Raw genomic sequence first — 27,337 nt, 5'->3', positions numbered from 1 at the left:
GGAGATCACATCACACTAAATAATTCCCCAGGACCACCCCGCCATATGTTCCGTGCCCTATGCCTCTCTCCACTCCCCCCCCCATCCCATGCTGTAAAGTTGCCGAATGCTACAGGTACAGTAATGTGGTGGTTAATGTACTGGACTAGTAATCTCGAGGCTTGGACTAGTGATCCAGAGAATATTGAGTTCAAAACCCGCCATGTTTAACAATTTGAATTCAGTTCAAAAAAAAAATCTAGAAATAAAAAGCTGGTATCAGTAAAAGTGACCATGAAGCTGTCGGATTGACATAAAAACCCAACTGGTTCATTAATGCCCTTTAGGGAAGGAAACCTGTCGTCCTTACTTGTCGTCCTCTGTTCTATATGTGACTCCGGTCCCACACCAATGTGGTTGACTCTTAACAGCCCTCTGAAATGGCCTAGCAAGCCACTCGGTTGTATCAAACCACTACAAAGAATAAGTGGCCTCCCAAATCATGGAACTCCCTATCTAACAGCCTTATGGGAGCACCTTCACCACACGGTCTGCAGTGGTTCACCACCTTCTCAGGCCAACTAGGCTTGGCCAATAAATGCCAGCCTTGCCAGCAACGCCAACACCCCGAGAATGAAAAAGAAAATGCAAAATTCTTTCTGCACAGCCAGCAGTTAAGTTAATATGATACAATGAATTAAAATGACATTGATTAGCCAGGTCAGAGTGGAAGGAAGGCTGCTCATGGTGGTTGCTGGCCCTTCCCCTGTTATTCTGCACCTCTCATTTCAGAATTGAATGCATGGCCAGGATAGCCGAACAAAGCATTCCAAGAGCCACACAGAAGTGATGTGAAGGCCTCAGAGGGGTACAGAGGAGGTTTACTAGAATGGTACTAGGGATGAGGGACTTCAGTTATGTGAAGAATGACTGGCTGGGATTGTTCTCCTTAGAGCTGAGAAGATTAAGGGGAGATTTAATAGAGGTGTTCAAAACTATGATGCCATTTGATAGAGTAGATAGGGGAAACTGTTTCCACTAGCAGGAGGATCGGTAACCAGAGGACACAGATTTTAGATAATATATACTTGAAAAGGATAAAATTGCAGGGCTATGGAGAAAGGGCAGGGGATTGTGCCTAATTGGATAACTCTTTCAAAGAGCCGGCATAGGCATGACAGGTTGAATGGCCTCCTTCTGTACTGTACGATTCTATGAAAATATTAGTCTGGTCCTTTTCATAAAACTTTTTCACTAAGAAAATGTTGGAAGCAGCCATTTAATAACTCCTGGTTTTGTTATTGACTGACTTTCAAATACATATCACAGTACGGTCTGGTCCATCTTTCACTGGTTTCACTAAATCCAAGTTCTCATCCTCAACAAATATACCACTACAGTGAAATAGAGCACTCTTAAATCAACATTATCTCAAAACTGCCAGAAGGGACTCAATAAATCTCATTGCTTAATAGCATCTGTTGCTCTAGTACAGTCAACCTGCTTTTTTGTCATTATTACTTTTTTTGGACAGACTTCAGTTCACAATTTATTACTTTCTTCTCAGATACATCTTCTGAGGATGTCCAAATAATGGAATGTGACACACGTTATAAATACACCGTGCCTGTTTGGCCTCCTGATGTTGCCACTTTGGTTTTTGATATACAACGTCAGGCAGGATGTTTTGAACCTGAAATATGAGCTAAATTCACAAAATGTTCCAATGGGGAGAGAGGAAAATAAACAACGCTGCTTGGAGAAGGGCCAATGAGTCTTTTAGAAAGTAGCTGAAATGTATAAATGAACTGGCAAAAGTGATGAGTGGCAGACACAAAGCAAATCAGGAGTTCGTGATTCGGTGACAATGACCTAGTGTTTTTAAACATTGAATGTTGCAGCGAGAATGAAAAAACTGAGGGAGAGGAGTTTTGAATTGCTGAGAAAAATTTAGTTAGGAGATGCTGTGATGAGTTCTGACATGAGGAGAAGCATAACAAAAACCTCAAGAGTTGAGAAAAGGCCATTTGGCCCAGAGTTCATCCCCTACTCCAGGTCTCCCAATCCAGCATTCAATATCTCTGACTCCACTACTTCACCCGGTAAGTTATTCCAAACGTTTCTCACCCATTGAATAAATCACTTTTTCTAAAGCACAAGTTTTAAATTTACACTTCACTAGTTCAAAACTTATGGCCTCTTGTTCCACTCACCTTTGACTTGTAATACTGTGGGTTCACCTTATCTATTCTAATACTTTACATGTTTCAACGAGGTTCCCTCCTTAATCTTCTCTCTAGACTAGAGCTTCGGCTACAAAGGATTTTACAGCACAGGAAGCGGCCATTCGGCCCATCTTTCCTCAGCATGCTCTCTGAAAGTTATACATAGTCCTATACTGCTGTCCTTACCTCATATTCTTCTTTCATTCTTTTTATTTTTTGAAATATTTATCCACTTCCCTTGTAACACCTCGTGGTTTCTACTTGCCTACATTTTCTGATATGGCATAACACTCTGCATAAAAAAAAATCTCCTGATCTCTCTCTTCTTTCTTTTGGTGACGATTTTAAATTTATGCCCTGAAGTTATCTTGACATCCTACCTAAAATAATGCCCCCAAAACTGGACACAACTAACTACAACCTAACCAATGATCCGCAGAAGCTTAGCCTTACCTCTTTGATGTTGTACTCAGTGCCCCCGCAATCTATAAAACCTACAATCCCACCTGCTTTATCAACTTGTCCTCCCACTTCACTAATTTTTGCTCGGTGGAATCAAAGCAGACCAGGGGGCCGATTTTCGGATGGCCAAGCGGGTGCGTTGGGGGCGCTGGTAAAATGGCGGAATCCCGGAGCGGGTTCGGAGCCCGGCTCCAACCCGCTGACTTCCGGGTTCCCCAGTAACGCGTTCGGGTGCTTGCGGAACTCCCGAATGCGGGACTCCCACCGGCAAATAAAGCTGGCAGGATGCAGATTTACATAGTTAGGTAGATCGTTGAGGTACTTGAGAGACCTCATTGACTGGAGATTTTGGCAGGGGTGCAATTTTGAAGGATCCTCAGCTGTGGGAAACACTCCCTGTTGTAGTAGACATGTTTCAGCCAGTGGAAGATGTAAAGGATTATTTGACAGTTGGGGGGAAAACCTAATTTATTGCAGCAGGGCACTCTGTCACTTCAGATAAAGTTTTGGCTGCAACTCCTTTGTCTTTCCACTCAAAATTCTTACTTTCCACCCAAAATTCTGCTATGCAAACACATTTACCTACTTTGTGGACCCCCTCAAACTCATACCGTCAGGATGGGGGGGGGGGGGGCGCCATGGCTGCATTCATCACTTCATCCGAGGACGAGCAACATCACCAGCCTCGCCAGGCACGGTGTCCACCTCCGCCACGTGGAGCTCCACAACACAGTGCTGCGCCACAGGCACCTGCACAACAGCACAGAGGGCAACAACAGAGTGAGCGACGTCGCAGGAGGCACTACCCTCGCAACAGGGTCTACAGACCGAGGCTCAGCTTCCTGGACCTCTCTGAGGAGCAGTGCATACGGAGGCTCAGAGTCAGTCGCCAGGTAGTCGCAGACATCTGCAGCCTCCTTCATGCCAAGCTGCTTCTGGCTGGCCCGAGCAGCATCTCCTTACCTCTCGCTGTCAAAGTCACTACTGCCCTCAACTTCTTCACCTCCGGATCATTCCAGGGTGCCACCGGGGACATCACCGGGGTCTCTCAGTCGTCTGCACACAAGTGCATAAGGCAGTTCATCGACGGCTTGTTTCGCAGGGCCTCGCACTACGTCAACTTCCCCATGGATGACCTCAGCCAGACGGAGAGGGCAGTGGGATTCCACACTGTGGCTGGCTTCCCACGGGTGCAGGGTGTAATCGATTACACCCATATAGCAATACGAGCACCTCTACATGAGCCAGGACTGTTCATCAACAGGAAGGGCTATCACTCCATCAACACTCAGCTCATCTGTGACCACCGCAAGAGATTCCTTCAAGTGTGCGCCAGATACCCTGGCAGCTGCCACGATTCCTTCATCCTCTGGGAGTCCAACATCCTGCCCATCTTCCACGCACCCAACACCCGTAAGGGCTGGCTCTTCGGGGACAAGGGATACCCCCTGCACACGTGGCTCATGACACCTCTGAGGAACCTCCCCACCGAGCAACAGCGTCGATATAACGACAGCCACATCGCTGCTAGGTCTACAATTGAGCATGCTATAGGGCTGCTCAAGATGCGCTTCAGGTGCCTTTATTGTTCTGGGGGAGCACTTCAATACGCAACAGACAGAGTGGGAAGCATTATAGTCGTCTGTAGTGCCCTCCACAACATGGCACAACAGAGAGGGGTGCTGCTGGTCGAGGCCCCATCCACATCTTGCCACCCATGTTGAGGAGGAGGAGGAGGAGGAGCAGAACCCATGGGCAGAACAGCGGCTCACCTGGCTGCTCGTGAGGCCAGCGAGTCACTGATATGTGAACGGTTCTCCTATCATCAGGTAGTGTGAAGAGTCCAGTCCTCACCACCTGGACAGAGCAGTGGCCACACCAGCGTTCCCCCCACCACTCCCCCACACAAAACAGTCGTGCAATTACACATACACCCACTGTAGAGTGACCCAATTGGTGGCATCAAGTGTGGGCTTTCCTGGTGAACCTCATGAAAGGGTCTTATTACACAAGCCAGTCAAGAATGGCCAAGGCATGGCAGTAGTGGTGACAATAACAATATTTAATGTGCCATCAACAAAAATCAAATATAAATAAAAAACATGACCAACCGTCAAACACTCTTGTGCATCCCCTTCGTGCTCACGAAACCTTCGCTTTTCGCTTCCGATTACTTCTACGTGGTGCATCCCCTGTGGCTACAGCAGAGGTAGTGGCAGGTTGCTCTTGTTCATGCCCTAACTGATTAGATGCTTTGGGCCTATGCCCTCTAGGTTTCAGTGACCATGAGGGCCCCTCCACAGATTGCTCCACCTGCACCCTGTGCAGGGGCAGACTCGGCCACCTGGAGAGGAGGCAGCATTGCAGGTACTGGTTGAGAAAGGGGCAACGGGTGAGACGTGGGGCACTTTGAGTGGCGTCCCCACTTCCATGTCCCCTTTCGCCATCTTCCCTCCCCTAGGCCAGGCCCACATCACTCCTACCACTCTGCTGGACGACAATTTGGAGGACATGTGTGAAGCCTTTTAAGGCCAGTGCCAGAGTATCTGCCTGCCCGTTTAAGCCGGCAGAATGTTGTTCACCGAGTCCAAAGGGCTGTTGTCAAGGCCTCATTGGACTCATTGGTGAGCCGTGCTTGAAGCTCCAGGAGGCTAGCCTTCCCTCCATCGCAGACATTTCCGCACTTACCCATGTCACTATCTCACACATGCCCTCACGTCCCTGTGACGGTACCTCAGAGATGCCCTCCCTTACCTATGTCACCATTCCACTCATGCAGGAGTTGGACTCCTCCATCCTCTGTGCCATTGTGGAGAGTGCGCGTGGCACCTGTTCCAGCACCTCGCAAATTTGCTGCTGCCCCTCAATCATTCTCCTTTTCATGGATGGCACCCAGGGTTCAGCAGGCAGGTCCTCTGAGGAATCGTCCTCCGCCGTCACGGCGGTCGCTGAAGGCCCTGTAAGAGAACAGAAGGCAATATTAAGCATGATGACAGATGTTGAGGTACTGATGATGGCAAGGCACGTTAACATCAATTGCTATTATGTGTGCTGAATGTTAACGTTCTGTCACCAGCCGTTTATTGGGTGCCAGTCTCGGAGTCCCAGACGGACAGGCAGGAGAGGGTGCGGCTCAGTTCCAGAGCCTCCTGCTCCACGTCTGTGAGGACGACTAGATGTTGCAGCGCCCCCCTCCGGTCCTCGCCCTCTCCCGTGCATTCTGGGCTCTCTTCTCCTATAAGGGGAGAAAGTAGAGAGGCGTGAGTGAGTGATGGTGACGTGGCCAACCGATGAATGCATTGGTTTGGGTGAGGCTGACCGCGAAAGAGATATATCAGAGAGTGAGTATGAGACAGAGCCATGACATTGTATGAGGATTGGGTTGAGTGTCGGTGGTGGGATGAGTACTGGGGAGGTGAGGAAGTGGTGAGTAAGTGCAGTTAAGTTGAGGATGAGCTTTGAGTGGGTATGAGGAGCGATGTGATAGAATAGTGTTGGCAGTGCAGAATGAGTTGTGGGGTGGGATCGGTGATGTGGAAGACGGAGTGTAGGAGAATGAGTAAGTGTACTCACTTTGGCTGACCCAGTTAGGTCATTGAAGCGCTTCCTGCACTGGATCCAGGTGCGGGAGATGTTGCTGCTGCTGGTGACCTCCTCTGTCACTTCGAACCAGGCCTTCTTGGTGGCAGAGGCAGGCCACTTCCTCCCGTCCGCCGGGTAGAACACATCCCTCCGCCTCCTCACCCCATCCAGTAGCACCTGGAGTGAGGCATCACTAAATCTGGGAGCAGCCTTTACCCTGGGCTGCTCCATTCTGTAATTTTGGGTCTTTGCTCCAGGAGCAGCAATGGAGGACTGCCCCTTTAAATAGGACTCCTCCAGCTGATAGCCTGTGATGCGGGTGCGCAGTCCGCCCGCTGCGCAGGTTGACGACGGGAAACCTGGAAGCCACGTTAAGTGGCTCCAATTTACCCGCGATCGGGTGGGGAACGAACTGATTTTACTGGGTGGGTTACCCACATGCCCAGTTGCCCCCCCCTTCCCCGGTAATATCAGGGCCCAGGTCCTTGTCAATCATTCTGCAGAAGGGAAGCTGTAACCAAGTTGCCTTCAAGGCTACATTGTAACCCTTGTCCATCTTATCTTTCTGTTCCAGAGCTGGGGGCCGGGGGGCTGCTGGAAGAAAGCATCTCGGAACGGACACCGTCGCTCACACTGATCCATAAAAGCATCAGCACAGGAACATCCATCCCTTGGGATTTTGTCAGAGTCTGATTCAAGTGAGTCCACTGGAGCAGGTGGCAGAGCCTCCTTTCCCCTCCCACTGTAACACCAGTCATAGCATCTCTCAGGAATGTTCATACGATTGCCGTGCAGACTTCGGGTCTGCTGTTTCCTCCTCCCTGGTCAAGTTATTGCACATTGAGAGGGCTCTCAACCAGGCCTTCAGTAATCTGAACATTGTCACTAAGTCTGCTCACACAGCTCAGCTGAGAGCAGGCCCAGTGGTAGGGGTACGCACGGAATGTGTATGGATAACATCGCTATCTGTTTGGATGATAACACATCTGTACTCATCCCCATCCAATGACTGCTAATGCGCCAGAAAGCGTGAAAAGGCAGGCTGCCCCCCCACAGCTGGACCATCTCACAGAGGTTGAGACATCATCATCTCAAGAGTCTTTGACAGAAAGAGTGCAGCAGCCACCTCCAATGCTCCAGCCACTGTGGCAGTATACAGAAGCATTAGATTAGATAGCAAAGTACATTAAATGCACACCAAAGGGTGCCATATACTAGACCTATACATCCCACTTTGGGACATATAATATGGTGGCATTTCAGTTGCACTGTGCCCGAGAGTGTTCTTGTAATGGTGTGGAATATCGTTTCATCAGGTGACAGAAATAGTGTATTTGGAACTTCAGGAGTAGTTGTCGAATCTGTTGACCACATTTTGTTGAGTGTGGTGATGATGTCAGGAGCATATAATTCAATAATCTATAATTCAAGATAAGATTAGCACATTTTTAGAAATTCATGGGTTAATCATGGACAGCCAGCATGGATTTGTTAACAGCAAGTCATGTTTGACAAATTGAAGAGAGTTTTTTTTTGAAGAACTGGATAGATCAAGGAAATGCAGTAAAGGTCTGTATGTGAATTTTCAGAAGAAGCTCAATGAAATGTCTCAGAGAAGCCTGGTTACAAAAAGTCAGGGCTATGGTATGAGGAAATATAGCAGCATGGATAGAAATGTGATTGATACTCCTTATTCAACTATCTGTCACTCAGATTGGAGAAAGGTTAGAAGTGGTGTACTCCAAGGGTCAGAGCCTGGGCCACTTTTGTTCTCATATATATATATATAGGATTTGGACTTGGGCATAAGGAGGACAATCTCAAAATTTGTTGATGACACAAAAGTAGGAGATTTGGCAAATAGTGAGGAGGAATGTAAAAGACATAGACAGGTTAGTACAATGGTCAGAGAGGTGGCAGATGCAATTTAATATGGATAGGTATAAAGTAATAGATTTTGGGAGGAAAAACAAGGAATGGGAGTATACACTCAACAGAAAGATTCAACAGAGGGATCTAGGGTTTCAAATACAAAATTCCCTGAAAGTGCAGGTAGATAAAGCCACAAAAAAGGGCCAACAGTATTTTAGGTTTTATAAATAGGGACATAGAACACAAGAGTAAAGATGTATTAATAATTTTTTAAAAAGGCAACAGTCAGAATACTGTATGCCTAGATAGAGTAATGGATGCTCCATAATAGAAAGGACATTAAAGCCATAGATTCAATGGGATGATGCCAGGGTTGGAAACTATAGTTATGAGGCGAGACTGGAGATACTGGGACTATTCCCACTGGAGCACATAAAGATAAAAGGAGATTTAATAGAGGTTTCTAAAAATATGAATAAATCTGATGGAATGAATAGGGAAAGACAATCTCCTCTGCTAGAAGTCAATTTAAAGTGGTCATTCAGAGAGTGAGGAGAAAGGTTAGAAGAAATTTCTTTACTGAGAGTATTGAAGCACAAAATGCTTTGCCACAGGGAGTGGTTGAGGCAGAGGCCATTGCATCTTTCAAATAAGTGGATAAATATTTGAAACAGAGGAAGATACAAGGCTATGGGGAGAGAGTACAGCAATGGGATTAGTTTTGGATTGCTCTGGCCTCCCGGAAACGTCTATGGCCTGTTCATGAAAGGGCTGAGGGAGTAATGACTGTAGCAATTGTCAGACAGAAATGTAATTTCCAGTTATGCTCATATATGAAAACAGTCTGGTGAAAATGTTGAAAGAAATGCAGCTGGCACAGGCCATTATCCAAGGGATGGAAAGCGCTAACACTTTAGTTGCCTGACTGCCTGAGAGAATTGCTACATCTTTATAATCAGGACTCATGTAGTGTTCTTCAGTTGGATTTTGTTCATCTTCGCTGTTGTACATATGGAAGGTGTATAAAGTTCTATAAGTTGTGCTTATGTACATACCACCATCGGCTGTCTCTTAAGGGGTTACTGGCAGAAACCAAAAGACGACTTTGTAAAGCTACAGTCAGCCCAATTGTAACCAGTGTGAAATGCTGATTGTGCTCCATACTAATCTCACCTATAGTTTTTGCCTTTTAATTATTTTTAATTGGAAGTACAGCTGGTCAGGATGTAAGGGGGAGGTCTAATGGTGTAATAGGAGCGGCAAGGCCACAGAGGGATTTGAAAACAAGGATGAGAATTTTAAAATCGAGGTATTCAGGGAATAGGAGCCAATGTAGGTCAGCGAGCACAGGAGTGATGGGTGAACGGGACTTGGTGCGAGCTTGGACACAGGCATGCAGCTTTCGGTCCGCAGGAAACAGTGTGCTTACTGAAACGGTCGTCAAGCTTCTTAAAAGGAAGGAAGGAAGGAAAGGAAGGAAGGAGGATCAAAAAAAGAAATAAGAATGTCAATTTTTTTTAGCTTAAAGCTAACCCAGGTAACTCACCCAGGCTAGTGGATAGGTGAAATTTTAGGCTTGCTTTCTGGACACTTTAGTGATCTCATTGTATCAGGCAACAAATTCAAATCAGATAAAATCAAATGACAACTGTGCAGCAACACTTAATAAATACCAAAATGTAAGATTAGAAAACTTGACAGTTAAAAATACTAATTGTTCTTGACTCTAGTTATTCAAAGTGCATTTACACTACAACTGTAGTGTCAATTTCACTTTGCACCGACATGGAGCCATAGTGTAAATGCAGCCTGAATCTGGAGTCATGGTCTGATTGGACACCAGATCCATCAGGAACAAGGCTGGGCGAGACTTCCTAGCGGATGCAGTCTTGCTGCAGTTCACCCGGGTGTAGTGCCTTAACACCCAATTCACAGTATACAGGTTTAGTGTCAGTCCAAAGCCAAAACAGCTTTGTCCTAACGCTGATCTTGCAGTGTAAACGCACCTTTAATTAGAGATTCTGTGCCATCAGTGCAGGCTGTTTTCAGCACGATGATGGATATTCAATGAGGATGCCATCTCTTTATTATTTTCAATCACTCCCTCCTTTTAAAAAAAATCAACTTTCTCTCACTCTTTAGGCTCCTCCTATCTTGCCCTGCATTGTACGATTAGTAATGTGCTCTGCTCTGAGAACTTGCTCCCAAATGTTCACCAATAGCACTCTAACCAACTGTGAGGAGGTGTAGAGGAGGTGTGCAACGGCAGCCCGGGTTGTCTTGTCCTCAACATTTTTCTCTCACTCCTTGCTTCGATCCTTCTGTGTGGGGATGTGCTTCACTTCTCTCTGCGCAATTCATGGATAGTCTAGCTGAGCATATTACCTCAATACGCAAGAAATCTTGGATACAACCCCAAACCATCCCACTTCGTTAGATCAACAATATGCTCCATCACCAAACTTTGGCTTATTGGTAGCCCGCTTCAGAGTCAGAAGGTTGTGGGTTCAAGTTCCATATAATCTAGGCTGACACTTCAATGAATTACTGAGGCAATGCTGCACGATCAGAGGTGCCGTCTTTCGGTTAAGATGTTAAACAAAAGTCTACCTGCACTGTCAGATGAATGTAAAAGATCCCATGGCGCCATTCAAAGAGCAGTGGAATTCTCTTGGTGTTCGGGCCAACATTTATCCCTCAGCCAATATCACCAGAACAGATTAACTGGCCAATTATCTCACTGCTGTTCGTGGGACCTTGCTGTACACAAACTGACTGCCAAATTTCCCTATATTACAAAAAAGTGACATTTCAAAAGGTACTTCATTGGCTGTAAAGCACTTTGGGACATCCCGACGATGTGAAAGGCAAATAAATGCAAGTTATTTTTTCTTGTTTGCAAGTCTTTGGTGTGTAATGGATTAAGGTTATTGCTTCTTGTTTTATTTAAATTAAAATGAAGAGGAAATTAGCGACAAAGTCATAAATGAATTTCTTTTACCATTTTCTCCCCTCTCTCCCGAAGGCATTGACTCTTGGTGGGCTACAGTTCCATGGACACTGACAACTTTCAGGTATTACATAGAGTTACTTATAATGTACAGCACAGAAACTGGCCATTCGACCCAACTGGTCTATGTCAGTGTTTATGCTCTACACAAGCCTCCTCTCACCCCTATTCATCTAACCCCATCAACATGTCCTTCTACATTCTTAATGTGTGAGCCTAGACAGTGATTGTCTATGTAGAATATTGGCCCTGGAGGGCATCATAGCCTGGCCCAGGAGCTGGAGCCCTGGCCAATTCTTCAGAGTCTATTATAAACAGAAATAGGTACATGCAACAGTCACAAGTTAGTTGATCTTTTCCTCAGCTCAGTGGTACATTATTAGTAAATTCTCCTTGTCCTTTGTGGAATATATGCAACTTGTACAAGTAGTAGCAATTTCTGAATACTGGAATATAAGAGAAGACATTTTGACCCATTAGGTTCCACTGAAAAGACCCTGTACAACGTATATGAACCATCCCTAGCTTGTTTCATCTGCTCAGGGAGGTCATTATCCAGAAGTAAAATTTCCAAGAAAACACAGAACTTTCTCCTTAACACTCTAGAGGTGGAAGCTCCAACACACCAGTCCAACATTGCCCGGTGACATTCCCAAAGTGTAACCAGGACTGCAGCTGCACTGTCCACAGACCATTCAAGTCCATGCTCATCCCCAGACCCCCAAGTCGTGCTCTTAACCAGTTATTGCAGCAGCTTCTTTTTAAGGGAGTTAATGGACATGGCGCTAACCATTCTGACAGCAGCCTACTCCACAGGGCTACACAAGGACCATCTCATTCAGTGTGACAGTGCTTAAGCTTAGGGGGTACTACATCAGCAGTACAGAACACAGCAATGGAGACCTGCACTTCACAAACATTCATAGAATCATACAGCACAGGAGGAGGCCATTCGTCCCATCGGCTTTGAAGGAGTTATCCAATTAGTCCCATTCCCCTGCTCTTTCCCTGTAGCCTTGCATTTTTTTCCTATCCAAGTATTTATCCAATTCCCTTTTGAAAGTTATTATTGAATCTGCTTCCACCACCCTTTCAGGCGCTGCATTCCAGATCATAACAACTCGCTGTGTAAAAAAATTCTCCTCATTTCCCCTCTAGTCCGTTGGTCAATTATCTTAATGTGTGTCCTCTGGTCACCGACCCTCCTGCCTCTAACAAAACCCCTCAGTGTATTATGTGTGCTAAAATCACAACAAACTGCATTCACAGTGCAGACAACTTCAACGTTTAACTAACATTTTAAATAAGCTTCTTTATTTCTCAGCACTGAAAAACTTTCAGTCAGTCAAAATATAACTCTGTATATTAGCTCAATCACAAGAGCTATGCTAGCTCCCCAAACCAATTACCCTCTGGCTGATATAACTTGCCAGAGTAGGCTGAATTGAGCTATGTAGTGTGTTTTAAAAACAAACTAAAAATACTGATTGACAAGAATGACGGAGAGCGCGAATGGCAAATGATTGCTAAATTCTATTTTGTTCCTATTGTGATTGTAAGAGAAATATAATTGCACCTGGCACGTCACGCCCACCATACCTCACACCTCTGGGTTCGGACATTACGGTGACGCCTACTACGTCATACAATGCAAGGTCACATTCCGTACATTCCGGCATGTGTCTGTGCTTGGTGATGCCTGCCGTGGTCGGTCGGTCGGTATATCTGTATTTCTATCTATATATATATAAAAAAAACATCAGTCAAGTGAGGCCCTAATGGGCAAATGCACCGTGTGTTGTGGCTTCAATCCGTGGTCCATGCTGAGCTAGCTCGGCATTCCCAGGCTAAGGAGGAGAAAAGATTCAGTCCGGATTCCAGCTCCTGATTACTGACCCCTGCTTAAAAAATATTTTATAAAAGTCTTGTGTCTCTTGTGTGCATTTCCTGCTTGCCACACTTACTTCCTGTGTCACAATTTTGTCATGCCTGGGCACTAGTATGTACACTTACTGTTCACTCCTCCCAGTGCTAGATGGTGCTGCTGCTCCTCCCGGTCAGTTTGTCTAGGTGGGGTTGCAGGTAAGCTTAGACAAGTTTAAGTTTATTTAAATTTATTTCTCTTCGAACATCAGTTTATTTAAAACCTCACAGGGCCAGTTAATTTTGACTTACTTTGGCCTCTCTCCTTCCTGCCCACTTCCCACCCAAGGACTGCCTGTACTCTACAACTTGGGATGTCCCCATCATTGGAGCTCTGGGCGCCCTTGCCCACCCTACCTGCCCAGAATATTTCCAATGTTCCTGCTGTGCCAAGCATCAGCCTTGTTCTAATAGAATAGCGGAACAGGCTATAGGTCTTGAATAGCTTCTCCCGTTCCTATGTTCCATTCGCTGCCTTACATGGGGCACCTTGGCTACAGATCCCATGCCCTCAAGCTACCCCCGTGCACCAAGCTTGGAACTGACAATTTTCTAAAACACGTATAGCACTATATTTACTTATATTACCTAAAAAATAAATTACTGGCTGTCATCTTAGTGCTGTGAAACAACCAGTCAGTTTGGTGGAGGGAATGGGGCAGAGCGAACTGATATGCAAGAGGGGGGTGGAGGGGAGGCATGCCAATGGGGACGGAGGTTGAATGAATGGGGGTGAAGGGAGAAGGAACGGAGGGACATATTACAGGGGGCAGATTGAAGCTGAAGGAAGAGGGAGGATAGGGGAGGGAATGGAGTGAGGGGTGGTGGGAAGAAAAAGCAGTAGTGTGGAGATTGAAGGGGTAGTGGAGGCAAATGGGAGTGAGGCACTAGGGCAAAGCAGGAGAGAGATATAGGGTAGGAGGGGATTGTAGGGACAAGGACAAGGAGGTAAGCAACAGGAAAATGATGGACTGGGCAGGCTAAAGGGGTGACGGGAGCGAGGGGGTGGTCAGAAGGTGATAGGAATAAGATGGGATGTGGTGCTACAGGAACAGACATTAACCAAAGGGACTGCAGCAGCACTCCCTTTGGGTGACTTTCTGCTACCACCCTGCAATCTGACTCAATCCCTCCTCCACCAGGCCCCCTCCCCACCTGCACCCGCTAGACCGCAGCTCTCGCAGGATCTCTCCCACGACTGATACCCAACACCCACCACCCAAAAACATGGCCTGTGGTTGTCTGCGATTCCCTCCCCCGCCAGACTAGTACCCCACACCCACCAGTGGGAAATGAGTCCTGCAGCCATCAACAGCCCTCCAACCTTTACCTGCTATGCCACCCACCACCACCCACCTGGAAAAGAAAGGAAAACAGAAGCAGAGGACAGAGAAGGAAGCAGAAAGGGGGAGAGAAGTAAAAGAGAAGAGCAACAATACAATATGACAGCCACAGGTAGGAGAGACAGCCTGTGCCAACTTCTCATGAGTAATACTACGAAAGCTCTTGGTATCTGTAATATATCACAGGAAGGGTGACGTCACAATATTTCCAATACACCAGAGTGTCAGGTTTAAATTTCCAACATACTGGACTTACTTTCCAGTTCTCCCAGCTCCAAGGTAATTGGCACCGTGGCACAACAAGCAAGTGAGAAACGTGAAGTGGCACAGACGCCAGTATCCGACCCTGTAAATTTACTCACAGGTTAGCGTGGACTAAAATGTGCAGTGCCACACATTCTGGCAACACTTCTTTCAGTAAGCCAGCAAGGTCTCCAGTTCAGATCTTGGATAATAGAAAATTTGTTTGTAAAGATACAAAGTGCTCAAAAGGCTTAGATTATTTGCCATACCGAAACAAAATAAACACCATCCCCATTGACACCATCCATGCAAGCAAACCATGTGCAAATGGAAGTTTCGGACTAAATTAATTTTAAAAGAAAGACTTGCATTTATATAGCTCCTTTCACAACCTCAGGACATCCCAAAGCGCTTTACAGCCAATGAAATACTTGTGAAGTGTAGTCACTGTTGTAATGTAGGAAACGCAGCAGCTAATTTGCACACAGCAAGCTCCCACAAACAGCAATGTGATAATGACCAGATAATCTATTTTTTAATGATGTTGGTTGAGGGATAAATATTGGCCAGGACACCGGAGAGAACTCTCCTGCTCTTTTTCGAAATAGTGCATGGGATCATTTATGTCCACCTGAGAGGGCAGATGGGGCTTTGGTTTAATGTCACAGCCGAAGGACAGTGCAGCACTCCCTCAGTACTGCACTGGAGTATCTGCCTAGATTTTGTGCTTAAGTCTCTGAAGTGGGACTTGAACCACAACCTTCTGACTCAGAGGCGAGAGTGCTACCAACTGATCCACGGCTGACACAAATTAATGTTAATCTTTTTGCTCCTGAAGATAAGTAAATGGTTCTCATTAATTTCAGCTAATCACTCACCTCTTGGCAAAATCTAGTTGTCGGGCCATCTTCTGCTGATTCAGCAAATTCTGTCCAGGGCAACTTTTCTCTGGTACAAAAGGCAAAGGGCATAGCTACAAAGAGAAACATTGCAATGAGTTCTATCAGAAAATTCAACTGAGCAATGCTCTCAAAATTTGCTCAAAAAGACATTTGGAGCTCCTTAGTAATTTGAATATGCCAGGGATGAGGAGGTGTCATATGTTCAAGGATCTCAGGAACTGGAGTAAAGGAGGAGGAAAGGCCAGTCAGCACATTGAAGCTCGTCCCTTCCCCTTCCAAGAGGTGAATGAGAGTAGTGACGGCTCTAATACAGCGTATTGTGGAGTACTAGTATACAGGTTCACGCTCACAATTCTACACACCGAGTTCCTGATCTCAGTCCTGTTCTCAGCTCCATAGAGATCAGGTACACTCTGCTACTTCATCCAACTGGCCAATCTTCGCTTGAGACTAAATGTGAGTGACAGGCTATTCAACCATAGGGACATCACAGTCATGCTCAATCCTATCCTTATCTGCCGATTTGCCAGCCAGCTATCTGCCGATTCTCCTCCCTCTGTAATCTAGGGTCACTGCGGCCAATTGTGGAAGTCCTAGTGATAGCAACTAACTAGCACCGACCAGGATGCTACCAAGGACTTTCTGGTTTTTATGGCTCAGTTACACATTGCCTTTGGGGGAACGCTCATGTTCTCAGCTGTCTGGGAAAGCTTCCAGCAAAGAGCCAGGGTTTCACCCTCCACCCCAACACTCATAAGGAGGAAGGAAAGACACAAAGATTCAGTTATTCTCCAGCACTTAGCCTTGGAGCAGGTGAGCACCACTGATGGGAACAGTATGTGGTAATTTGGGCTAAAAATAAAACTACAACCAAGGAACACTGTTCAGAAATGTTGTGCCTCCTTATCTGCCTAGGTTTCTCACAGCTTCTATTATCACAGACCATTACAAACAGAAATGGACCACAATAAAATACCCCAACACCTCACTACAATAATCTGACACCAGAGCTGCCAATACCAGGGACATATTAGGAACAGGAAGAGTGGTGTAGTCTGACAAGCAATGTAAGCAGATTTTATTTTACCTGGTTTTGAGAGATACTTGCATAAAAACAGGTTAAATATTCAACTTAAAATGAGCATGCTCCCCTCCCAATGAGTGACAGGTGATTTGCAACATACACATGGGTGACAAAAAATGTTTATTCTAGTTTTGGCTTGGTATTTGTCCCTTTACATCCAGTCACACTACACATAAGGGGCATGATTTTAACAGTGAAAAACAGGTGGGTTGGGGGCAGGGGGGCATGCTCAAATTGCAACCATTTCAGACCCACCCCCAACCCACTAATTTCCGGTTTTCACCGTGGCAGGACGAGGGGCGGGTCGGGCCTTAAAACCTTCCAAGGTGGCTTCAGGCCTCCATTTTCCCTCCCGTTTCTGATTTCAATCCAAGGGGGCCGGGAATCCCGGCCTCCCCCACAACGATCGCGGACCCCGGACCCGATCACAGATCCCTGACACCGATTCCCCCCCACAACAATAGCGGACCCCCGTGATGACCCCCAATCCCGACACCCCCTCCCCCCATGACTGATGGCCCCTGTGCCAACCCATGCCCTCCATGCCTCCCCCCGTCCATACAAACAACGACTTACCTGAAGGTTTACCTGAACATGTCCTCTCCCTGACTGGTCTCCCGTCTGACTGAGAACAGCCTGTCAATCAGGTCGGTCAGTCAGATGGCAAACCAACAACAAAAAAATAAGACGTCCTTATGTCTAAATCATAAGGACATGCGGGAAACCCGTACTTCCGGGTTTCCCGTCCGCAATTTAACACCCCCCCGCCCCCTTCCCGGCTCGGAGTCAAAATCACGGCCAAAGAATTTCAAACCTGCCCCAGTTATAGAAGATAGGCCAGGTCCGAGCTGAATTTGATGTATACGTTATAAGGAAAGTTCAAACTGGATTTTCAAACTGTAGGCTTTAGGGGAGGAACCAAGCTTCTTTTGAACAAAATCAGATCATGTGACTTGTTCAGTTAAATGTATGACTGATATTTTGCTTTTGACTCTCCCAGGAGATTACATGGCTACCAGGGGTTGGGGGGGTGGGGGGGTGGTGGCGAGAAGAGAGGCAAGAGCTGGTGGGTAGGGGGGAGGGAGAAAGTATTGAGTCAGGATGCTCCGGCCATCATAGTGTGGGGCAGGCTTGATGGACAACTGGTCTTTTCCTGCCCATTAATTTTGTATGTTCGTTAGTTCGTATAGCCAATTATTTCTGTATTCAAGCGCCAATTTAGGAGAATGAAAACAAGCCACAGCAACTGGTGAAAGGGGAAAGATGCCAGGAACTGCTCATTAAACGAGCTGATAAAAGACAGCCGAACCAAAAGTTAAGGGGGACCAGCTGGCCTCTGCAGTCAGAAAAGATTACAAGAAAAGAACGATCCACAGTTCCCACAGCATATAGTGGGCGCGATGGTGCTAACATGATTTACCCGCTATACGTGGTGGATGATTTATATGAATTTAGTTATGTTCAACATTTTTGTTTGCCCAAACTATTGAATGCAACAAGATTCCATTGTACTTGCACTATTCTCTGTTTCAAGGCAAGCTTTTGCGCTTTAATAAATCCCTTTGTACATAGGGGTGATTAAGGAGCAGCCCCAAGTAGTTAAACAGCAGCGCCCCGGGAGCGGGGGGAGCAGGGGCGGGGCGCCCCGGGAGCGGGGGGAGCAGGGGCGGGGCGCCCCGGGAGCGGGGGGAGCAGGGGCGGGGCGCCCCGGGAGCGGGGGGAGCAGGGGCGGGGCGCCCCGGGAGCGGGGGGAGCAGGGGCGGGGCGCCCCGGGAGCGGGGGGAGCAGGGGCGGGGCGCCCCGGGAGCGGGGGGAGCAGGGGCGGGGCGCCCCGGGAGCGGGGGGAGCAGGGGCGGAGCGCCCCGGGAGCGGGGGGAGCAGGGGCGGAGCGCCCCGGGAGCGGGGGGAGCAGGGGCGGAGCGCCCCGGGAGCGGGGGGAGCAGGGGCGGAGCGCGGAGCGCCCCGGGAGCGGGGGGAGCAGGGGCGGAGCGCGGAGCGCCCCGGGAGCGGGGGGAGCAGGGGCGGAGCGCGGAGCGCCCCGGGAGCGGGGGGAGCAGGGGCGGAGCGCGGAGCGCCCCGGGAGCGGGGGGAGCAGGGGCGGAGCGCGGAGCGCCCCGGGAGCGGGGGGAGCAGGGGCGGAGCGCGGAGCGCCCCGGGAGCGGGGGGAGCAGGGGCGGAGCGCGGAGCGCCCCGGGAGCGGGGGGAGCAGGGGCGGAGCGCGGAGCGCCCCGGGAGCGGGGGGAGCAGGGGCGGAGCGCGGAGCGCCCCGGGAGCGGGGGGAGCAGGGGCGGAGCGCGGAGCGCCCCGGGAGCGGGGGGAGCAGGGGCGGAGCGCGGAGCGCCCCGGGAGCGGGGGGAGCAGGGGCGGAGCGCGGAGCGCCCCGGGAGCGGGGGGAGCAGGGGCGGAGCGCGGAGCGCCCCGGGAGCGGGGGGAGCAGGGGCGGAGCGCGGAGCGCCCCGGGAGCGGGGGGAGCAGGGGCGGAGCGCGGAGCGCCCCGGGAGCGGGGGGAGCAGGGGCGGAGCGCGGAGCGCCCCGGGAGCGGGGGGAGCAGGGGCGGAGCGCGGAGCGCCCCGGGAGCGGGGGGAGCAGGGGCGGAGCGCGGAGCGCCCCGGGAGCGGGGGGAGCAGGGGCGGAGCGCGGAGCGCCCCGGGAGCGGGGGGAGCAGGGGCGGAGCGCGGAGCGCCCCGGGAGCGGGGGGAGCAGGGGCGGAGCGCGGAGCGCCCCGGGAGCGGGGGGAGCAGGGGCGGAGCGCGGAGCGCCCCGGGAGCGGGGGGAGCAGGGGCGGAGCGCGGAGCGCCCCGGGAGCGGGGGGAGCAGGGGCGGAGCGCGGAGCGCCCCGGGAGCGGGGGGAGCAGGGGCGGAGCGCGGAGCGCCCCGGGAGCGGGGGGAGCAGGGGCGGAGCGCGGAGCGCCCCGGGAGCGGGGGGAGCAGGGGCGGAGCGCGGAGCGCCCCGGGAGCGGGGGGAGCAGGGGCGGAGCGCGGAGCGCCCCGGGAGCGGGGGGAGCAGGGGCGGAGCGCGGAGCGCCCCGGGAGCGGGGGGAGCAGGGGCGGAGCGCGGAGCGCCCCGGGAGCGGGGGGGAGCAGGGGCGGAGCGCGGAGCGCCCCGGGAGCGGGGGGAGCAGGGGCGGAGCGCGGAGCGCCCCGGGAGCGGGGGGAGCAGGGGCGGAGCGCGGAGCGCCCCGGGAGCGGGGGGAGCAGGGGCGGAGCGCGGAGCGCCCCGGGAGCGGGGGGAGCAGGGGCGGAGCGCGGAGCGCCCCGGGAGCGGGGGGAGCAGGGGCGGAGCGCGGAGCGCCCCGGGAGCGGGGGGAGCAGGGGCGGAGCGCGGAGCGCCCCGGGAGCGGGGGGAGCAGGGGCGGAGCGCGGAGCGCCCCGGGAGCGGGGGGAGCAGGGGCGGAGCGCGGAGCGCCCCGGGAGCGGGGGGAGCAGGGGCGGAGCGCGGAGCGCCCCGGGAGCGGGGGGAGCAGGGGCGGAGCGCGGAGCGCCCCGGGAGCGGGGGGAGCAGGGGCGGAGCGCGGAGCGCCCCGGGAGCGGGGGGAGCAGGGGCGGAGCGCGGAGCGCCCCGGGAGCGGGGGGAGCAGGGGCGGAGCGCGGAGCGCCCCGGGAGCGGGGGGAGCAGGGGCGGAGCGCGGAGCGCCCCGGGAGCGGGGGGAGCAGGGGCGGAGCGCGGAGCGCCCCGGGAGCGGGGGGGAGCAGGGGCGGAGCGCGGAGCGCCCCGGGAGCGGGGGGAGCAGGGGCGGAGCGCGGAGCGCCCCGGGAGCGGGGGGAGCAGGGGCGGAGCGCGGAGCGCCCCGGGAGCGGGGGGGAGCAGGGGCGGAGCGCGGAGCGCCCCGGGAGCGGGGGGGAGCAGGGGCGGAGCGCGGAGCGCCCCGGGAGCGGGGGGAGCAGGGGCGGAGCGCGGAGCGCCCCGGGAGCGGGGGGAGCAGGGGCGGAGCGCGGAGCGCCCCGGGAGCGGGGGGAGCAGGGGCGGAGCGCGGAGCGCCCCGGGAGCGGGGGGAGCAGGGGCGGAGCGCGGAGCGCCCCGGGAGCGGGGGGAGCAGGGGCGGAGCGCGGAGCGCCCCGGGAGCGGGGGGGAGCAGGGGCGGAGCGCGGAGCGCCCCGGGAGCGGGGGGGAGCAGGGGCGGAGCGCGGAGCGCCCCGGGAGCGGGGGGGAGCAGGGGCGGAGCGCGGAGCGCCCCGGGAGCGGGGGGAGCAGGGGCGGAGCGCGGAGCGCCCCGGGAGCGGGGGGAGCAGGGGCGGAGCGCGGAGCGCCCCGGGAGCGGGGGGAGCAGGGGCGGAGCGCGGAGCGCCCCGGGAGCGGGGGGAGCAGGGGCGGAGCGCGGAGCGCCCCGGGAGCGGGGGGAGCAGGGGCGGAGCGCGGAGCGCCCCGGGAGCGGGGGGAGCAGGGGCGGAGCGCGGAGCGCCCCGGGAGCGGGGGGAGCAGGGGCGGAGCGCGGAGCGCCCCGGGAGCGGGGGGAGCAGGGGCGGAGCGCGGAGCGCCCCGGGAGCGGGGGGAGCAGGGGCGGAGCGCGGAGCGCCCCGGGAGCGGGGGGAGCAGGGGCGGAGCGCGGAGCGCCCCGGGAGCGGGGGGAGCAGGGGCGGAGCGCGGAGCGCCCCGGGAGCGGGGGGAGCAGGGGCGGAGCGCGGAGCGCCCCGGGAGCGGGGGGAGCAGGGGCGGAGCGCGGAGCGCCCCGGGAGCGGGGGGAGCAGGGGCGGAGCGCGGAGCGCCCCGGGAGCGGGGGGAGCAGGGGCGGAGCGCGGAGCGCCCCGGGAGCGGGGGGAGCAGGGGCGGAGCGCGGAGCGCCCCGGGAGCGGGGGGAGCAGGGGCGGAGCGCGGAGCGCCCCGGGAGCGGGGGGAGCAGGGGCGGAGCGCGGAGCGCCCCGGGAGCGGGGGGAGCAGGGGCGGAGCGCGGAGCGCCCCGGGAGCGGGGGGAGCAGGGGCGGAGCGCGGAGCGCCCCGGGAGCGGGGGGAGCAGGGGCGGAGCGCGGAGCGCCCCGGGAGCGGGGGGAGCAGGGGCGGAGCGCGGAGCGCCCCGGGAGCGGGGGGAGCAGGGGCGGAGCGCGGAGCGCCCCGGGAGCGGGGGGAGCAGGGGCGGAGCGCGGAGCGCCCCGGGAGCGGGAGGAGCAGGAGCGGAGCGCGGAGCGCCCCGGGAGCGGGGGGAGCAGGAGCAGAGCGCGGAGCGCCCCGGGAGCGGGGGGAGCAGGAGCAGAGCGCGGAGCGCCCCGGGAGCGGGGGGAGCAGGAGCAGAGCGTGGGTCGGGGGGGTTGGGGAAAAACAGGAAAACAAATTTGCAAAGGTGACATCACGGTCGACGTAGCGGAGAAGCCCATGAAAGCGAAGGCAAGTCAATGTAGTTTACACTCTTTAACGAGAGCTACGTGGCTGGGATGTTTCAGGAGGTGGTCACCCTACAGCTTTATAGAGGGTGCAGCCAGAGAGAGAATGGGTGACCACCAGACAGACAAGGAGGACCAGGCAGGTAGTTCAGGAGTCCATCTCGTTCTCTCGTTCTGAATACTGGTGAGTGCAATGGTTCCTCTGGGGAGTGCAGCCAGAGCAAAGTCCACAGCACCATGGGTGGATCAACTGTACAGGGGGAGAGAAGGAACGTCAAGAGAGCGATAGTGATAGGGGATTCAATAGTTAGGGGAACAGACAGGCGTTTCTGCGGTTGCAGACGTGATTCCAGGATGGTATGTTGGCCTACCTGGTGCCAGGGTCAAGGATGTCACTGAGTGGCTGGAGGGAGAGGGTGAACAGCCAGAGGTTGTGGTCATATCGGTACCAACAACATAGGTAGAAAGAGGGATGAGGTCCTGCAGGCAGGTTTTAAGGAGCTAAGAAAGAAATTAATAATCAGGACCTCAAAGGTAGTAATCTCCGGATTACTCCTGGTGCCACGCGCTAGTGAGTATAGAAATAGGAGGATAGAGCAGATGAATACGTGGCTGGAGAGATGGTGCAGGAAGGAGGGCTTTAGATTCCTGGGGCATTGGGGCTGGTTCTTGGGGAGGTGGGACCTGTACAAGCCAGGCAGGTTGCACCTCAACAGGGCCGGGACCAATATCCTCGCGGGGAAGTTTGCTGGTGCTGTTGGGGAGGGTTTAAGCTAGCTTGGCAGGGGGATGGGAATCTGAGCGTAGATTCAGAAGGGAGAGAAGCAGAGCTGAAAATGGAAGATAAAAGATTAGTAAGCAAGTTTGGAAGGCAGAGGAAACAAAGTTAGAAAATAGACAACAAAAGAGTTTGGCAGTGCTTAATGGTATATACTTCAATACAAGGAGTCTAGTGATTAAATGTAAGGAATCTTACAACACCAGGTTATAGTCCAACAGTTTTATTTGAAAATCACAAGCTTTCTGAGCTTACCTCCTTCGTCAGGTGAGTGACTCACTCACCTGACGAAGGAGGTAAGCTCCGTAAGCTTGTGATTTTCAAATAAAACTGTTGGACTATAACCTGGTGTTGTAAGATTCCTTACATTTGTCCACCCCAGTCCATCACCGACATCTCCACATCTAGTGATTAAGGCAGATGAGCTGAGAGCACAGATAGACACGTGGCAGTACGATATCTTAGCTATTACTGAAACGTGACTTAGAGGGGCAGGAATGGCAGCTCAACATTCCTGGTTACAGGGTTTTCAGATGAGATAGAGAGGGGGATAAAAAAGGGAGGGGGTGGCAATATTGGTTAAAGAAACAATTACAGCCGTGAGGAGCGATGATGTTAGAAGGATCATCAAATGAGGCCATATGGGTTGAACTGAAGAACAAAAAAGGGGCAGTCACACTGCTGGGAGTGTACTATAGACCCCCAAACAGTCAGAGGGAGATAGAGGAGCAAATATGTAGGCAAATTTCTGAGAAGTGCAAAAACAATAGGGGAGCAATAGTCGGGAATTTCAACTACCCGAATATTAACTGGGAGACAAACAGTGTAAAAGGTGTAGAGCGTGCAAAATTCTTAAATTTCATTCAGAAGAACTTTTTTAGCCAGTATGTAGCAAGCCCAACAAGGGGGGGGGTGCAGTTCTGGACTTAGTTTTGGGGAATGAAGCTGGGCAGGTGGAACGAGTATCGGTGGGAGAGCATTTTGGCGGTAGTGATCATAATTCAGTTAGATTTAGCATAGTTATTGAAAAGGACAAAGATAGAACAGGAGTAAAAGTTCTCAAATGGGGAAAGGCCAATTTTACTAAACTGAGAAGTGATTTAGCAAAAGTGGACTGGAAACAGCTACTTGAAGGTAAATCAGTGTCAGAGCAGTGGGAGGCATTCAAGGGATAGATAGTGAGGGTTCAGAACAAACATGTTCCCACAAAGAAAAAGGGTGGGATTGCCAAATTTAGAGCCCCCTGGATGACAAGGAGCATACAGGATAAGATATGGCAAAAAAGGGAAGCTTTTGTCAGATACTGAGAGTTCAATAGCCTAGAGGAGTGTAGAAAGTACAGGGGTGAAATTAAAAAGGAAATTAGGAAAGCAAAGAGGGGACATGAAAAAATACTAGCAAGTAAAATCAAGGAAAACCAAAAGATGTTTTATACATACATAACGAGCAAGAGAATAACTAAGGGAAGAGTAGAGCCTATTAGAAACCAAAAACCTAACCTATGTGTGGAGGCAGAAGAGGTGGGTACAGTTCTGAATGAATACTTTGCGTCTGTCTTCACAAAAGAGTGGGACGATGCAGAGATTATAGTTAAGGAGGAGGAGTGTGAAATATTGGATGGGATAAACATAGTGAGAGGGGAAATATTAAACAGTTTAGCATCTTTGAAAGTAGATAAATCGCCAGGCCCAGATGAAATGTATCCCATTTATTAAGAGAAGCAAGGGAGGAAATCATTTTCCAATCCTCCCTGGCTACAGGTGTGGTGCCGGAGGATTGGAGGACTGCTAACATTGCGCCGTTGTATAAAAAAGGAGAAAGGGATAGTTATAGGCCAGTCAGTCTAACTTCAGTGGTGGGCAAATTATTGGAATAAATTCTGAGGGACAGCATAAATCGTCATTTGGAAAGGATTAATCAAGGACAGTCAACATGGATTTGTTAAGGGAAGGTCGTGTCTGACTAACTTGATTGAATTTTTTGAGCAAGTAACAAGGAGGGTCAATGACGTAGTGATGTAGTGTACGTGGATTTTATCAAGGCTTTTGACAAGGTCCCACATGGCAGACTGGTCAAAAAAAGTAAAAGTCCATGAGATCCAAGGGAAAGTGGCAAGTTGGATCCAAAATTGGCTCAGTGGCCGGAAGCAAAGGGCAATTGTTGACAGGTGTATTTGTTTCCAGTGGGGTTCCGCAGGGCTCAGTACTAGGTCCCTTGCTTTTTGTGGTATATATTAATGATTTGGACTTGAATGGAGAGGGCATGATCAAGAAGTTTGGAGATGATACAAAAATTGGCCGTGTGGTTGATAGTGAGGAGGAAAGCTGTAGACTGCAGGAAGATATCAATGGACTGGTCGGGTGGGCAGAAAATGGCAAATGGAATTCAATCCGGAGAAATGTAAGGTGATACATTTGGGGAAAGCAAACAAGGCAAGGGAATACACAATAAATGGGAAGATACTGAGAGGTGTAGAGTGACATAGGGACCTAGGAGTGCATGTCCACATATCCCTGAAAGTAGCAGGACAGGTAGATAAGGTGGTTAAGATGGCATTCGGGATACTTTCCTTTATTAGCAGAGGTGTAGAATATAAGAGCAGGGAGGTTATGCTAGAACTGTATAAAACATTGGTTAGGCCAATGCTCGAGTACTGCGTACAGTTCTGGTCACCACATTACAGGAAAAGGAAAGATGTGATTGTACTAGAGAGGGTACAGAGGAGATTTACGAAGATGTTGCCAGGGCTGAAGAATTTTAGCTATGAGAAAAGATTGGATAGGCTGGAACAAAAAAGGCTGAAGGGAGATTTAATTGAGGTGGATAAAATTATGAGGGGCCTAGATAGAGTAGATAAGGAGGATCTATTTCCCTTAGCAGAGGTGTCAGTGACCAGGGGGCATAGATTTAAAGTAATTGGTAGAATGATTAGTGGGGAGCTGAGGAGAATTTTTTTCACCCAGAGGGTGGTGGGGGTCTGGAACTCACTGCCTGAAAGGGTGGTAGAGGCAGAAACCCTCAACTCATTTAAAAAGTACTTGGATGTGCCCTTGAAGTGCCGTAACCTACAGGGCTACGGACCAAGTGCTGGAAAGTGCGATTAAGCCGGATAGCTCTTTTTCAACCGGCACGGACACGATGGGCCGAATGGCCTCCTTCTGCGCTGTAAGTTTCTATGATTCTACGATTAATTGCAGTTGGTTATCATTGATTGAGAAATAACTATCTCAAAAAATGAATAATAAATACGAGTTAAAGGGGTATGAAGATAAAACATATATACATATGCCTCTTATGTTATTTATAAGTAGAACCTAAATAGAATGGAGGGACAGCTGAAACCCGTTGCCTGCAATTCCTGCGCCACGTGGGAAATCCAGGACACTTCAGAAGTGTCTCCGGCTGCTCGAGCTCAGAGTTTGGGGTGTGGTTGGAATCACTGCAGGACACACGGGAGGCTGAGAATTTTTTGGATCGTGCGTTCCAGGAGGTGCTCACCCCACAGCCACAGAGAGCTCAGGACAATAAGCGGGTGGCCATCCAGCGGGGTAGGAAGAGGCAGGCAGTGCAGGAATCCTTCGGGAGTGCATCACTCACTAACCGTTTCTCAGTACTGAATACCGGTGAGGGCGACGACACCTCGAAGGAGTGCAGTCCGGAGCACGGCACCATGGGGCAAAGGACTGCGTAGGGGGCACAGCAAAGCAGGAATGCAGTGGTTATAGGGGATTCGATAGTCAGGACAGACAGGCGTTTCTGCAACCTCCGACGTGATGTGTTGCTTCCCTGGCGTCAGGGTAAAGGACATCACTGAGAGGGGGCAGAACATTTTGAGGTGGGGGGGGGGGGGGGGGGGAAACAGCCAGAAGTTGTGGTCCATGTGGAAAGCAATAACATAGGAAGGAAAAGGGTCGAGATCCTGCAGTCAGAATTTCAGGAGCTAGGAAGGAAGTTAAAAAGCAGGACCTCAAAAGGTAGTGTCTAGATTATTCCTAGTGCCACGTGCCAGTGAGTATAGGAATAATAGTATAAGACAGGTTAATGCATGGCTGGAGGGAGGGCTTCAGATTCCTGGGTCATTGGGACCAGTTCTGGGGCAGGAGGGATCTGTTCAAGATGGACGGGTTGTACCTCAACAGAGCTGGGACCAATGTCCTCGCGGGGATGTTAACTAGTGCTGTGAGGGAGGGTTTAAACTAATTTGGCAGGGGGATGGACACCAGGGTGTAACATTAGAGAGGAGAAACAAAGTGCACAGAGGACTGGGAGAGATAAACAGCATTAGAATAAAGTGTAATTCAAAAATAGGAAGGATCAAACGGGGGAAAATGCGAGGCAGTCTAAGATGAGTTTGGAGTGCATGTGCGTATATGCACGTAGCGTGGTAAATAAGGTTGGTGAGCTGCAGGCACAAGTCGCCATGTGGGACCACGATATAGTGGTAATAACAGAGACCTGGCAGAATCTATTTGGTTAGAATTAAGTAACAATAGAGGAGCTATTACACTACCAGGTAAATACTATGGGCCACCAAATAGTGGGAAGGAGAATGAGGAGCAAATTTGTAGGCAAATTACAGAAAGATTGAAAAACTATAGCGTAGTAATAATGAGGGACTTCA

At 51.5% G+C, this 27,337-nt stretch overlaps 1 protein-coding gene across 1 annotated transcript in view; it reads right to left on the bottom strand.

The window, feature by feature from the left end:
• The window catches only part of upb1 (ureidopropionase, beta), a 153,678-nt gene that overhangs the window by 108,919 nt on the left and 17,422 nt on the right, over positions 1-27,337 (bottom strand). Inside the window, exon 4 of the mRNA XM_068005431.1 lies at positions 15,518-15,612. Within this exon, the coding sequence (XP_067861532.1) occupies positions 15,518-15,612 (95 nt within the window). The remainder of the gene's footprint in view (positions 1-15,517; positions 15,613-27,337) is intronic.

This window comes from Heptranchias perlo, chromosome 25 (assembly GCF_035084215.1).
Source record: "Heptranchias perlo isolate sHepPer1 chromosome 25, sHepPer1.hap1, whole genome shotgun sequence".
NCBI classification, from domain to species: domain Eukaryota; kingdom Metazoa; phylum Chordata; class Chondrichthyes; order Hexanchiformes; family Hexanchidae; genus Heptranchias; species Heptranchias perlo.
This window is presented reverse-complemented; position numbering and strand designations above follow the sequence as displayed.